Source organism: Pithys albifrons, chromosome 17, assembly GCF_047495875.1.
Source record: "Pithys albifrons albifrons isolate INPA30051 chromosome 17, PitAlb_v1, whole genome shotgun sequence".
In the NCBI taxonomy this organism is placed as follows: Eukaryota; Metazoa; Chordata; class Aves; order Passeriformes; family Thamnophilidae; genus Pithys; species Pithys albifrons.
In genome coordinates this window covers 6,761,611-6,775,523 of record NC_092474.1, presented here as the reverse complement: position 1 = coordinate 6,775,523, position 13,913 = coordinate 6,761,611, and the positions used below count along the sequence as shown (strand labels likewise).

At 48.9% G+C, this 13,913-nt stretch overlaps 2 protein-coding genes across 3 annotated transcripts; one reads left to right on the top strand and one right to left on the bottom strand.

Moving 5' to 3' along the window:
- Positions 1-443: 443 nt before the first annotated feature.
- RAD9B (RAD9 checkpoint clamp component B) lies at positions 444-8,465 on the bottom strand. The gene is made up of 11 exons (XM_071572129.1): positions 8,432-8,465; positions 7,542-7,612; positions 6,446-6,589; positions 5,710-5,824; positions 4,643-4,742; positions 4,430-4,536; positions 3,059-3,165; positions 2,547-2,611; positions 1,750-1,854; positions 1,267-1,498; positions 444-1,007 (listed from the first exon to the last, which is right to left on the bottom strand). Exons 1-11 carry the CDS (start codon positions 8,463-8,465, stop codon positions 882-884), a joined length of 1,206 nt encoding a protein of 401 aa, XP_071428230.1. The 3' UTR covers positions 444-881.
- A 650-nt stretch (positions 8,466-9,115) lies between these two features.
- Positions 9,116-13,851, top strand: VPS29 (VPS29 retromer complex component). 2 transcript variants are annotated; one of them, XM_071572014.1, is made up of 4 exons: positions 9,116-9,178; positions 11,921-12,112; positions 13,049-13,284; positions 13,540-13,851. In XM_071572014.1, exons 1-4 carry the CDS (start codon positions 9,176-9,178, stop codon positions 13,655-13,657), a joined length of 549 nt encoding a protein of 182 aa, XP_071428115.1. In that variant the 5' UTR covers positions 9,116-9,175; the 3' UTR covers positions 13,658-13,851. The 2 variants fall into 2 exon arrangements, with proteins under 2 accessions (XP_071428115.1, XP_071428114.1); XM_071572013.1 differs by lacking the exon at positions 9,116-9,178 and adding an exon at positions 9,186-9,643.
- The last annotated feature ends 62 nt before the right edge of the window (positions 13,852-13,913 follow it).

The window sequence follows — 13,913 nt, the reverse complement described above, 5'->3', positions numbered from 1 at the left end:
AGGATGCTTTTTTGTTGCTGTTAAAATGAGACTATCATCTATGCTTACCTAAGAGGCAATTATGTGAATTTCATGTCTGAGGTATAACTTATGCAGGAATAGTTCTGTAAATACATTTAAATGAATTGTAAAGATATTTAATAAATATAGTATTTATACTAAAATGTGCTTTTTTAAAGTCAAGTGGCCGCAAACCCTCTGTTTGTTGCTGTGGGGGTGGGATTGGTGGTGCAGAGGCACAGGCAGTGCTGGGGGCTGGCTGTCACTGTGACCCCCTCAGTGTCCCCAAAGCCACACCTGAGTGACACCCAGCAGTCTGGCAGGAAGGTAACAATCCTTCGATTGATCAAAGACTGGGAATTTTATTCCAGTGTGGCTTTGGAAATACTGCACTGCCCCCACTTGGGGCAGAAGAGATGTGGGGAGGGAAAAGAACAACTCCATCCTGAAACACAAACCTTTATTTCTTAAAACGCAATTCTGTGACAACTTTGGTTGTTCAGTTAAACGCTCGTTCTGCAGAGTTTCTGTAAAAACGTGAGATATTCCCGGGCTGGGCTGGGTTTGGCTGTGCCAGAGGGGATGGATGGGATGTTTTCCCAGCTCCCTGAACTGTAACAGCAGCTTCCTTTGCCTGAAGTGGCAACAGGGTTTGAACTCAAACTGTGGGACTGTCTCTAGTGAGGGTGTTCTGACAGCAGAACCCCCAGCGCTGTCCCTGCAGAGCAGGGAACACACCAGCCTCAAACACAGCCAGTCAGGCCCTAAATCTGTGCCACAACAGGAGCACCAGCAGCTCTAGAACAGTCTGTGGGGCTGTCACAGCAAAGCCCCGAGTGCTGGGCCTGCACTGCCCCTCCCTGGGCACCATCCCTTGTCCCCTACAGAGCAGGGGAGCCCTGCAGGGCACCGGGATCCTCCTCGGTGTCACTGGCCATGGCCAGGCTCTGGAAGGTGTGACCCGTGGCATCCATGTAGGAAACAGCTCCAAAGAACAAGGAGTGGAACTGGAAAATGCAATGTTTACACAGGTAAGAACCACGTGATGCAGAATCTGGGGGTTAATTCTTTGTGAAGCTTTTGCCACTTCCCGTCTGTGGCGTTTCCCAGTGCAACCCACCTGCCCTGAGTGCCCAGGACCAGTTAAATGTGGCAGCGCTGGGATTTGCTGATCCCATTGCACACCAGATGCAGAACGGACCCAGCACGGTGTGACACACTCTGTGCACGGGGTGCCACTGCTGGCAGGGTGGGGAGTCCTCTCACCTTCTCATACGGAGCCTCTGCTGCCTCGGCCGCTCCTGCTGTGCCTGTCCCGCCCCTGTCCGTGGCTCTGGGAACACGTTTCGCCTCTTGTTCGGCCCAAGCACTGCTGGGCTTTGCCCCGTCCGTGCTCGGAATCGGAGCGCTCCCGCCCCGCCGTGCCTGTTGGGAAGTGTCCGAGGGGTTGGGCTTATCCTCGCAGGTGTCACCGCCGCTCCCTGGGCGTGTCCTGGAGCTGCGAGGGCAGAGAGGGCGAGTTAGTGACGGGTTGGTGTGTTGCCACAACAGCCTGATCTCTTAGATTGTGGCTTTGGAGCAGGTTCTCAGCAAGGATCTTCCCATCCCTCCTGCTGCCCCCAAACCCGTGGGGATGAGGAATGCAGAGCTCCCATGGAGTGCCCTCTCTTGCTGGCTGTGCTGCTGAGATGTTCCTAAGCCCCTCCAGCCCAGTTTTCCTGTGAAAACTTGGGAGTTTGAGCCTCTTACCTGCAGCCCAGCTCCGGGGAAGCCGCCTCCTTCTGGGCCTCACACAGCGTGGCCAGGATGAAGCTGCCCTCCAGCAGCAGGTCCTCCACACTGAACGCGATGGGCCTGGACACGGAGGGGAACAACACAGGGAGTTACAGGGGCTGGGGGAGAGGGAACAGCACAGGGAGTTACAGGGGCTGGGGGAGAGGGAACAGCACAGGGAGTTACAGGGGCTGGGGGAGAGGGAACAGCACAGGGAGTTACAGGGGCTGGGGGAGAGGGAACAGCACAGGGAATTGCAGGGGCTGGGGGAGAGGGAACAGCACAGGGAGTTACAGGGGCTGGGGGAGAGGGAACAGCACAGGGAATTGCAGGGACTGTGGATAGAGACACAGCTCTTGCTTCTCCACACAAGGATTAAAAAGTGTCTCCTCTAGAAGGCTGAAAATCTCCTGGATTTGCTGCTGAGGAAGGAGAGGCATCCTCCTGTTAATTCCCCAAGGAGCAAATGCTACAGTCAAATGATAGTTTTAAATATGTAACTGTTAAAATTGTATTTATTGAGAAAATGTATTGTTTCTTTAGCTGCTAAAGGAATCTGGCTTGCATTGCTCTGAGGGCCTCCAGTGTCCAGGGAAGTTGCACACAGGTAACTCCTGCTATGCCAGTGCCTGGGTAAGGTGCCTGACACGGGATTACAGCCCCTTACTCTGGGATCACAGGTGGGGAACAGCTCTTGGCATGGAATGAACTGCAGCTCCACATTCATTCCCCGAGTGGCTGCAGGGCCCCCCCAGGGGGGTCCCAGCACGTACTTGCCACACCTGTCCAGGTGGATGGACACGGGGACACTGGTGGCTTCGGAGAGCGCCAGCAGGCCCTGCAAGGGAGGGGGTGAGTGCTGCTTCAAACACAAGATTAACACCAGCAGTAAGTTCATCCCAGCCGTTGGTTATGGCAAAAAGAGGGTAAAATTCTGCAGCTTCCAGACTGATTTTTGCCTTCCCTGCCAGAGCTTTGCCAGAGGAGGTTCTGCGTGGAGAACTTCATGGCCACGATGCTCTCAGGGCAGCTGTGTCTGCCCAGCACAGACACCCGAGTTTTGTTTTAGAAATGTTTTGTTTGCCTTGCAAAGGCTGCTCTGACTCTCAGTGTCCTGAGGATCCTGGTTTATAAAGCTAACCCTGGACCAGCTGGTGAAATCCTGCTGCTGTCAGGAGGGCTGGTGGGACACAGAGCCATTCCATGGGATCATCCTGCATTGTCCTGGCTCAGGCAGGTGAACTAATGGGGAATGGTTTATTTTCCAGACAAATTCTTACATTACCCTCAACTCTTTAAGGCAAAATGTGACTTCAGCATCTACTCCAACTTGAAAGTAGTCAAATTCCTCTGGACTGAGGTGAATCTCAGTAACCATTGTCCTGGAAAAGTCTGTTTGGGATAACAGCAGAGTCAGGGACTCACAGCAGTGAAGTCTGAACAGAACTATGATTATAACCCTGAGGTTTTTACAACAGCATTGTTTGAATAGTTGTGTTTTTATGGTGATCAACAATAATAAACACTTAGCTTATCTAAATCTGTTTCCTAACTAATTAAAATAAACCCTTCCATTTATTTACATGCCATTGTGTGGGTTTAAGTGGATTTTAGCAGCAGCTGTTCCGTGATCTGCCCACCTGCTGCTGCTCTGCCAATCTGCCCCTCACAAATGAGGTTCCTGCTGCCCTTTGTTGCACGGATGGGAAGCCCAAAATGCTGCCTGACTCGAACAGATTAACCAAAATTGCTGCCAGTCATCGGAGCACAATGGAGCAGGGCTGAGGCTCTTTGTTTGAAATTACAATCTTTTCCTGGCACGGGAGTGGCAGCAGGAAATTGGCTCCTCAGTTTCGGGTACTCGCTTTTCATCACCAGGAGATTAGTCCGGGGCTGTTAATTGCTGTGTGAAGGGAAAGTAAGAGGCGCTTCCTGCTGCGGAACAGTCTCTGAGATACTCAGACAAATTCCAGAGCGGCTCGAGCAGCACCAACACCCCCAGCTGCTCCCAGGAGAGGCAGCTGCTAAGGGAGTGCTACAGACCATTCCCAGAGTATTCCCAGGTCATCATCCTCAGCTTTGGTCATAACGACTATGAAAAGCATCCCTTCATTACATGATCTTCAAGAGCCTCTGCTTCAAAAACACAGTTTTAAGTAAAAATGAGTTTGAGTCACAGCCCAGGAATGTGTGGCTGGTTCTGCCCCTCCTGCAGAGGTGACAGTGGCAGTGACAGTGTGAGCTCAGCTGGCACCCTGTGCTGTCCTCAGCCTGAAACACACCCTCTAATGATATCAATGTTCTAATTATCGTGTTCAGCTTTAAATAGTTCTTTTTAGAACACAGAATCACCCCCTTTTCCCTGCCTTCTGCTCCTGCAGAACAGCAATTACCTCTTTCAAGCCTACAGCAAGTGGCATATTTTATTTCAATTGGCTGCTCAGTCTGAAATCTGCCACTGCCACCCAGAAGTGTTATTAAAAACTTTCTTAAAATACATTGAAACCAGAGGGTGGCAGCACGACTTAAAATCTCTCCATGTATGTTCCCTCTCCTAAAAATGTTATTGAGCCATTGAAGTCATGACAGTTGTTATTCCCCGAGTTCACCTGTGCTCAGAGTCCAGGTGTTGGTTCTTATTTATGAATTTCCTTACCAGTGTCCTCCTCAGTGTAACTCTTGAAACAAACTTTCACTGGAGTAACTGATAAGGTTATTTCTTCTTGACTGGTTGGGAAGTGAACCAGCACATCAGCCAGGAGCCTGTAAAATGTCATTCAGCACTGACATCATCTGTCACAAAGGGCTGGGGAGCTTTGGTTACTCACCTCAGAAAGTCAAACTTGTCAAATAATTTTGTGTTTGTTACCTGGAGTGGACTTTAAGGATGTTTGGACACATGTGCTTTGCAAAAACAGCCTGCAAGGGATCACATTCCTGAAATGTCAGGTTGTATGTTTTTACAACACCTAAATACAGAGGGAAGGAACAAAAATCAACGCTGGTCTGTAATCTTAATTTTTTAAAGCATTAATTTTTCAAAAGAGAAAGTAACCAAGTGACTTACTCAGCCTTGTGGGAATAAATAGAAAATGGAACTCACCTGCCATCCCAGATTGCCTCCATCCTGGAAGTTGTGCTCATTCAGTATCCAGGTTTTTTAAGACTCCACAAGAAATAAATGAACAGCAAAAAGTGCAACAAATGCAGAGGGAAAAAGGCCTCACTATTTAACTGGGAAAATAATATAAATGAGGGTGGAAAACAAAAGTCAAACCCTACAGATCTCAGTGTGTTTCTGGGTAAGCCTGGCCTAAGAGCTGAGCTGTTTGGAGCCCCAATTCAGTATATTATCCCATTATTAGTAATGCAGGCTAATTATTAATAATATCAACACTGCCTATGGCACAAGCTCTGTGCTGGTAGATGATATTTTTTCATGAGTTTTGCAAAGGCTGATGTTGATGAACATTCCAAGATCATCAAATCCAACCTCTGATGAGATAAAAGTAAAATAATGTATTAACTCAAAACTATTTCATATTGAACAAGCTGGGCTGAGGGTGTCAGTCCTGCTCCTGTGCTGAAGAACTGTATTGGAAGTGGAAAGACTCAGTAAATCCTGTGGTTCAAACACCTGGATTCAGACCAGGATTTCCCTCCCTTTCCATAATGTGGGTTTGTTTTTTCCCCTCAGAATCTAATCCAGGATAATTCAAGATGCTGTCAGCAGCAGCTGAACTGCAGAACTGATAAGGCCTGTTGTAACTTCACTTTATTATATAAATATTAACAAGATAAGCATAAATTACGATGTGAAGAGGCTGGAAAAGTTTGGCAGAATGTGCCATCACTAAAATTGAGTTAATGGTGACAGCAAACCCTGTGGTTTTCCATTGCTGTTGTGGCTGTGACTCCCCTGCCTGTGCCACCCACCGTGTTTGCAGAGCAGCTGGAAGGTGATGTGCTGGGCACCAGGGTTGATGGAGATGCTGCACTTCTCCACGTTCCTTTCCAGCACGTTGGCACATCTGAACACAGGCAGAACTGACTGGAAAACACCAGGAAAATCCATCAGTGCACAGGTCACTCACCAGGGAACTTTGCAGCATCATCTCCCCAGGTTTGTGAAGGTTATCTCGAGCTCCTGCACTTGTGGCTTCCTCAAAGTGCTGTGGGTGGCTCAGACAGCCCAGGCTGGTCACAGAATCACAGACTGTTCTGAGTTGGAAGGGACCCACAAGGATCATCGAGTCCAACTCTTAACTCAATGGCCCACCCAGGGGATTGAACCCATGACCTTGGCATTACTACAACCAAGTTTTAACCAACTGAGCTCATCTCAGGGTCCTGGCCATGGATATCCCAGGATAGGCCACCAGGCCTGATTAAAGCCCTGCTGACCATGAAGGTTCCAGGGCTGCAGGAGAGACACTGCAGAGGCTGCAGGACAGACACTCCAGAGGCTCCAGGAGGTGTTCCTGCCCCTGAGAAGGGCTGTGGGAGCTGCAGGGCACAGCTCAGGGGAACAGCTGAGCTCAGGGACCCACCACTGTGTGTGTGCAGCATCCAGAGCATTCCACACACCCTGGAGCCTCCCCTGGAACTCCCTCTGGAAATGGGGTTAACTTGCTGCTCACAAAGCTGTGTGTTACAGCCCATTAAAATGTACCTTAATGATCAGTTTACATGGGAGGGGTAACTGCTTTTCCTTCTGACAGGGCTCAGCTGTCCAGCAGTAATGTTGGAAAAACATGGATGAGAAGAAGACATATGCATATGCTGACCTCGAGGAATTCACTGATCTCAGGGCAAGCTGGAAAGGGAATCACAGAATCATTAAGGCTGGAAAAGACCCCCCAAGATCATCAAATCCAACCTCTGGTGAGGTAAACGTAACATAATTTATTAACTCAAAACTATTTCATATGGAACATTTAGCAAAAAGCCCCCTCTGGGGTATTTCAGAAGCACCAGAAAACCTTGAGAGGCACATCTCAAGATAAATACAGATTTATTGGGATTACAATCATGTTCAAACTTACCACCTTCATTATTACCAGCCAGAAGTCACAGGTACAATGCAGGGATGGGATTCCAGTCTGGGGATGTTTAAGTGGTCCTGAGGGGTGAGTTGTTACCCAAACACCCAGAGCTCAGCTTGTGTCTGAGGCACTGAAGGAGCTGAGTTTGCTCTAAAACAATCTTCCTGTACATGATCCACACAAACGAGCAAAGACATTGCTCACACCTCAAAAATTCTTCAGGTAGAAAAAGAAATTATCTCCAAGTGGTTTTCCAGGGAGTTCAAGGAGAGTTGGTCACTTTTAACTAAGGAACCTCTGGAGAAAACCCTAATTCTGCTGGAAATGGTGTTTGGTTAATTAATGGATCTGTGTTTCCTGTTGAGTCACAGCAGAACAAAACATGTTGTTTAGAGGCAGCTTCTGTGTGGTACAAAACACAAACCTCTTGACCTGTGACAGCAGAAATTAACCCCTTGGCATTAATCCAGATATCCTGGACAAGCCTCAGCTTGGGGCCCAAAAAACCCAAGGATATGAGGGCTGGGTGGGAAGGAATCTTCCATGATGGAATCTGCATAATTGCAATCACAGAAAATGTGGCTTTGGTCCATGTTGAGAGTGGAGGGAGTTGGGAGAGCACAACTCAGACTGAAGGGCACCTCTGGGAAACAGCACAATGTCCAACAACACAAATGCTGGGCTTCCAGGGGTTTTATACCACAATAATTCAGATTCACTTACCCCTTTTTCTACGGGGTCAAACCAGAATTCATCACTGATACGAGCTATGGCATGGATTGCTCTTCCAAACACTGAAAACAGGGCAAAAGGTATTCTGAGTTAAAATAAAAACATTACACTGCTTTTTCTCCAGAGTAATTGAAGAGGAAACACTACAGATTTCCCACAGCAAACTAACAGTGGAAAATGTTACTTTTTTCTTTTTAATTGGCACAAACCCCTCAATGTTTTGGAGCTGCCTCTGCTGAGGCACCTCAGTGTCACTTGTCCCTTCACGGGCCTGATGTCACCACGAGTGACTCCATCAGACCAAACACCACTTGGGAACGGTCTTTAGTCCATGGAAAGTTTGGGAAGCGTGAGCAGTGGGATATCTGTGGAGATGGAACCCTCAGAACCTGGCACAGGGCTTGGGATTTGCCTCTGGCAGGGGCAGAGCAGCGTTTTCCAAAGAACTACACCCGGGAGTGAAATTGTGCCTCTGGAATTGCACTGGGAGCCTCTGGAAGTGCACAGGGAGACACCCAGGAGAGGATTGTGCACCCTGTTTTCCCCACAAATCATGATAATTCCCGGCCCACTCTCTGCTCCCTGTATTCCCAGGAAACCCGGGATTCCCGGCCCCAGTACCTCTGTGTTTCCTGTTTCCCCCTCGAATCCCGTGATTCCCACTCCTGGTCCCTCTGGGGTCCCTTTTCCCTCAGAATCCCGGGATTCCTGGTCCCTCTGTGCTCCCTATTTCCCAGCAATCCCGGGATTCCCACTCCCTCTGTATTCCCTGTTTCCCCCAACCCCGGCATTCCCGCTCCCCCGTATTCCCTATTTCCCCCCCAATCCCGGCATTCCCGCTCCCCCGTATTCCCTGTTTCCCCAATCCCGCCATCCCGTACCCCGCATTTGGGCGCTGCCGATCACGCACCTCATGGCGCCCCCCCCCCCCCCGCCCTCACGGCCCGCGCGGGAAACGCGAGGGCGGGAACGGGACTGGGAATGGGGGAATTAATGTGGGGAATGGGGGAATTGGGGAAAATTGGGGAATTATTGTGGGAAATGGGGGAATTAATGTGGGGAATGGGGGAACTGGGGAATGTGGGAAATGGGGAATTAGGGGAATGGGAAATTGGGGGAATGTGGGAACTGGGGAGTCTTGGAAAGTCCTCAGCGAGAAGGAACCACAGGGATCCAATCCAGCACAGACACCCCAACGATCCGCAGTGAAAAGTATCCAAAGGAGGCAATGAAGGAGGGGAAGGGCCTGGAGGGGCAGCGTGGGAGGAGCTGAGGGCACTCGGTGTGTTCAGCCGGAGAGGAGGAGACTGAGGGGAGACCTCAGTGCAGGTACAGCTCCCTCGGGAGGGGCAGGCACTGAGCTGTGCCCTGTGGGACCAGGGACAGCGCCAGGGAATGGCCGGGGCTGTGCCGGGCGGGGCAGGGAACGGCCGGGGCCGTGCCGGGCGGGGCAGGGAATGGCCGGGGCTGTGCCGGGCAGGGCAGGGCGGGACTGGCAGAGGCTCCTCCCGCAGGGCTGGCTGAGCCCCCACACGGCCGCGCTCGGCGCTCTCTTGGCCGCTCGCTGCCGCCGTAGCCGGGGCGGGGCTGGGCGGTTCCGGGAGGGCCGGAGAGGAGCGGCCGCGATGGTGAGAGCGGGGACAGAGGGACAGCGGGACACCCCGGGAACACCCCGGGACGCACTGGGGAACCTACCGGGACATCCAGGGAACCCACCGAGAACCCGCCGGGACACCCCGGGAACCCACCGGGATACCGTGGGATAGCCCAGGAAGTCACCGGAATCCCACTGGGACGCCCTGGGAACCCACCGGAACACCTCGGGGACCTCACCGGGGCATCCCGGGAACCCACCGGGACCGGGGCACGGGGGCGGGTGGAGGGTCCCTGCAGGAGCATTAATTGAACCGTAATCGCATTAATTTCTTTTTATTTTAATTTAACGCTTTTCCCATAACCTCGACGTCTCATTAATTATGATTTGCGCGTTCATTGGGCTGTGTTTTCTCTTCTGTTGCTTCTCTCGTTTAACATTGATCATATTTCCCACCCCTGTCTGCAATCAACTCCATCCCACTCAGGCCGGGCACAGAGTAAGTGACTCTTGGCTTTGCTCATTCTGGTTTTGGGGTCCCTGTGCCCCTCCTGGCAGTGCCAGGGGCTCAGGGGCTGCTGGAACCCACACCCAAATTCCTGGTGAGACCCAGAGGTGGGACACCCTCTCCCTGCTCTGCACATCCCCGGGATGATGAAACACCTTGGGGCTCTTAATTTGGGTTGGTTATTGGAGCTTTTGGTTAATTATGGGAGCTCAGATGTGATCTGGGGGAAAAACAGGGACCTGACAGTCTGGGGGGGATGTTTTAAGTGGCAGAATAATTTTATTAAACATCTAATGACTGGTGTGGCACATCCAAGTCCCTCAGGCATCAGTGAGACAATCTTGTCTACTGCCACTTATTAATCAAATAATACACTTATTAGTAAAATAATTCTGATTATTAATATCAATAATGACTTGTTTGATTACTAATATCAGAATCACTGTTACCCACTTTTGATTTGCATCCCAGGACTCTGGTTGGGGGATTTCTTTCACTGGGAACTCTTGAAAGACCATAAAAAATGTGTCATTTTTCATTTTCCTCACCTGGTTCAGTTTTGAATTGGCCACCCATTGATTAAAGAGCTCTGGTGTTGCTGCTCCAAACCATCTGTGTCCAAATGGCTTTGCTGGCACTGAGATGATCTTAATCTAAAAAAAAACCCCACAAACCAAATAATAAAAAAGCCACCCAGGTTCCCTTTTCCCTTTTGTGAGGACTGTTAGCAAGGAAGGAGCTGCATGGCCTTGAAATGGATTTAAAAATGTTTAAAAATACAATTTCTTAGCCCAGTTACATCTATTTTCATACACAGAAATATATCTGGGCTGTGTCCTTGACAAAGACATTTGGTGGCTGTTCCTTCAGAGCTGCCTCATTAACAAACACGTTTAATGCAGAGCCATTTCTGGGGTTACCTCTGGCTCTGGATCATTCCTGTGTTCCCAGTGCAGTGCCATAACATCCCTGCTTTAGAGAGCTGCTTTTGCATAATTAATTCATTGCTGTGTTGCATTAATTCTTTATTTGCAGATTTAAAGCCTGTAGTGTTAAACTCTGGCTTTGCTTCACCTGAGCCCTTAATTTTGAAGCCCCCCTTCCATTTTTATTCTTGCATCTGCTGTACTGAAATTATGAATGTGTAGAAATATATATAGATGGTAACAGAATCACTCTGCAATAACCTGCCTTGGCTCCTCTGCAGTGCCCTGGCTGTGTTTTTATTTGTATTTTGTTCTTACTTTTCAGCCTCATTCTGTTCAGTGTTTCCTAAAACATGAACTCTGAACATGCTGCTGTTCTGGCCACCAATGCTGCAAATCTGCTGCTTTTTAAATTTTTTTTTTCATAGGGGAGAAAACAGAAGTTTTTTTAAAGTAGAAAGAAACTTGGATAAAGTTTTTTCCAAGGGAAGTGGCCTCAGTTTAGCAGGTCACGTGCTAGAGAGGGAAAAAGTGGGGGAGTTTGTGGTAGTTCCCAATTTTGTGTGAGATACATGAAATACCAACATATTTCTGCTGTTGTATCTCACACAAAATAAAGATCATTCTGTAGACTGTTGTTTTAAGGTAATGAGCTGGAGAGGGCCTTGTTTCCCCTGAGAAAGGGGGGCAATATTCCATCCCTCTCTCATTTTATTTTAAATCATTCTGCAAACTGTTCTTTTTAAGGTGATGATCTAATGAGGGCCCTTGTTCTCCCTCAAACAGAACAATATTCCATCACCATCTCATTTTATTTTAAATAATTTTGCAGACTGTTGTTTTTAAGGTGATGATCTAATGAGGGCCCTTGTTCTCCCTCAAACAAACCAATATTCCATCCCCATCTTATTTTATTTTACACCATTCTGTTTTTAAGGTAATGATCTAATGAGGGCCACCCTTGTTCTCCCTCAAACAGAACAATATTCCATCACCATCTCAATTTATTTTAAACCATTCTAGACTGTTGTTTTAATATAATGATCTAATGAGGGTCCTTGTTCTCCCTCAAACAAAACAATATTCCATCCTCATCTCATCCTTATTTTAAGTCACTTTGCAGACTGTTGTTTTTAAGGTAATGATTTAATGAGGGCCACCCTTGTTCTCCCTCAAACACACCAATACTCCATCCCCATCTCCTGCTTACTTCAGTAGCTTTCCCATGACCCTGCAGGGCTGTGCAGCTGCAGGAGCCCCTCTGTGCTATGGGGGTGGGTCTGCTGGGTGTGTGTGACACCTCTGTGACCTCCCTGTCCCTGTGTGTGACCCCCCCTGGCAGTTGGTGCTGGTGTTGGGAGATCTCCACATTCCCCACCGCTGCAACAGCCTCCCAGCCAAGTTCAAGAAGCTGCTGGTGCCTGGGAAGATCCAGCACATCCTGTGCACAGGGAACCTCTGCACCAAGGACACCTATGACTACCTCAAGACCCTGGCTGGGGACGTCCACGTCGTCCGAGGGGACTTCGATGAGGTATTTTGACCCTCCCTGGGAGGGACGTTTCATAGAGTCAGTTGGGTTGGAAGAGACCTCTGAGATCATGAATCCAACCCTTGATCCAACCCTACTGTGATCACCAGCCCAGGGCACTCCGTGCCATGGGCTGGTGATCACAGTGGGGTTGGATCAAGGCGGATTCTCATTCAGTGCCACATCCACTCTCCTCTTAAAACACCTGCAGGGATGGAGAATCCACCCATTCCAATGCCTGAGCACTCTCTCTGTAAAGAATTTCTTCCCGATATCCAGCCCAAACCTCCCCTGGCAGAGCTGTGATCTCTTGTCCTACTGTTGGTTGCCTGTGAGAAGAGACCAACCCCCACCTGACTAGAACATCCTTTCAGGGAGTTGTAGAGTGATGAGGTCTCCCTTTGTGCTTCTTTTACATCACAGAATCATAGAATGGATTGGGTTGGAAAAGCCCTCCAAGATCATCAAGTCCGACCCCTGGTCCAACTCCAGTCCCTTTACCAGATCATGGCACTCAGTGCCACGGCCAAGCTCAGGTTAAAAACCTCCAGGGATGGGGAATCCACCCCCTCTCTGGGCAGCCCATTCCAATGCCTGAGCATTTTCTCTGGAAAGAATTTCTTCCTGATACCCAGCTTCAGTTTCCCCTGGCAGAGCTTGAGCCCATCGTGCCCCCTTGTCCTATTGCTGAGTGCCTGGGAGAAGAGACCAACCCCCACCTGGCCAGAACTTCCCTTCAGGCAGTTCCAGACAGTGCTGAGGTCTCCTCTGAGCCTCCTCTTCTCCAGGCTAAACACCCCCAGCTCCCTCAGCCTCTCCCCACAGCACTTGTGCTCCAGTCCCTTCTCCAGCCTCGTTGCTCTTCTGTTTAACTATAACTTTCAATATATACATTTTGCAGTTTAAATGTTGTCCATGTGATGTCTGGCTTTGTTTCAGAACCTGAATTACCCCGAGCAGAAGGTGGTGACGGTGGGGCAGTTCAGGATTGGGCTGATCCATGGCCACCAGGTCATCCCCTGGGGGGACATGGCCAGCCTGGCCCTGCTGCAGAGGCAGTTTGATGTGGACATCCTCATTTCGGGCCACACACACAAATTTGAGGCATTTGAACATGAAAACAAGTTCTATATCAACCCTGGGTCAGCCACAGGAGCCTACCATGCCTTAGAGAAGTAAGTGACTGGGGGGAATCTCTTCTTTTGGGGAACAAAACTGAGCTACAAATGGAGAGGGTGAATATTTTTTTAAGTGTCAGGGAGAGGAAGGGTGCTCCTCAGTCTCCTTGACTGACACAGATGAGAAACAGTCCCAGCCTCAGATCTGATGTTCTGTGCTTTCAGAATTAATACCCATTAATGAAGTGGTAAAAACACTGCTGAGGGGATTAGAGACACACAATCAATGTGATTTTTTTCCTCTCTTTCCAGCAACATCATTCCTTCCTTTGTGCTGATGGATATCCAGGCTTCTACAGTAGTTACATATGTCTATCAACTAATTGGAGATGATGTGAAAGTAGAAAGAATTGAGTACAAAAAGTCTTAAAAAGGCTTTTGCTTGTCTGGTATTTTTAGCATCTCATTCTGACTGCAAGTTCCAATACTTGATTGCTAGTTTACAGCCCTGCACCTCTTGCTAACAGCTCAACAATGTAATGAATTTAAACCAATATTGTGTTTGCTTTTCTCTGTATGAATGGATTTGTAAAATATTCCATTAAAATAACTCCAAATACTGTTCCTTAATGTTGTAATAAACTCCACTTCATAGAAAAGCTGAGTTTATGGAGTGTTGTTGGGGG

Bases quoted from the DNA above. Each gene is read 5' to 3' on its own strand.
- VPS29 (XM_071572013.1), top strand. From the start codon at position 9,527: ATGATTTGCGCGTTCATTGGGCTGTGTTTTCTCTTCTGTTGCTTCTCT. The intron at 9,644-11,920 runs GTAAGTGACTCT...CCCCCCTGGCAG, and splicing joins CCACTCAGGCCGGGCACAGA to TTGGTGCTGGTGTTGGGAGA. The intron at 13,285-13,539 runs GTAAGTGACTGG...CTCTCTTTCCAG, and splicing joins GCCTACCATGCCTTAGAGAA to CAACATCATTCCTTCCTTTG.
- RAD9B (XM_071572129.1), bottom strand. From the start codon at position 8,465: ATGAGGTGCGTGATCGGCAGCGCCCAAATGCGGG. The intron at 3,166-4,429 runs GTAAGGAAATTC...TATCCCAAACAG, and splicing joins TTACACTGAGGAGGACACTG to ACTTTTCCAGGACAATGGTT. The intron at 1,855-2,546 runs GTACGTGCTGGG...CTCCGTGTCCAG, and splicing joins CACCTGGACAGGTGTGGCAA to GCCCATCGCGTTCAGTGTGG.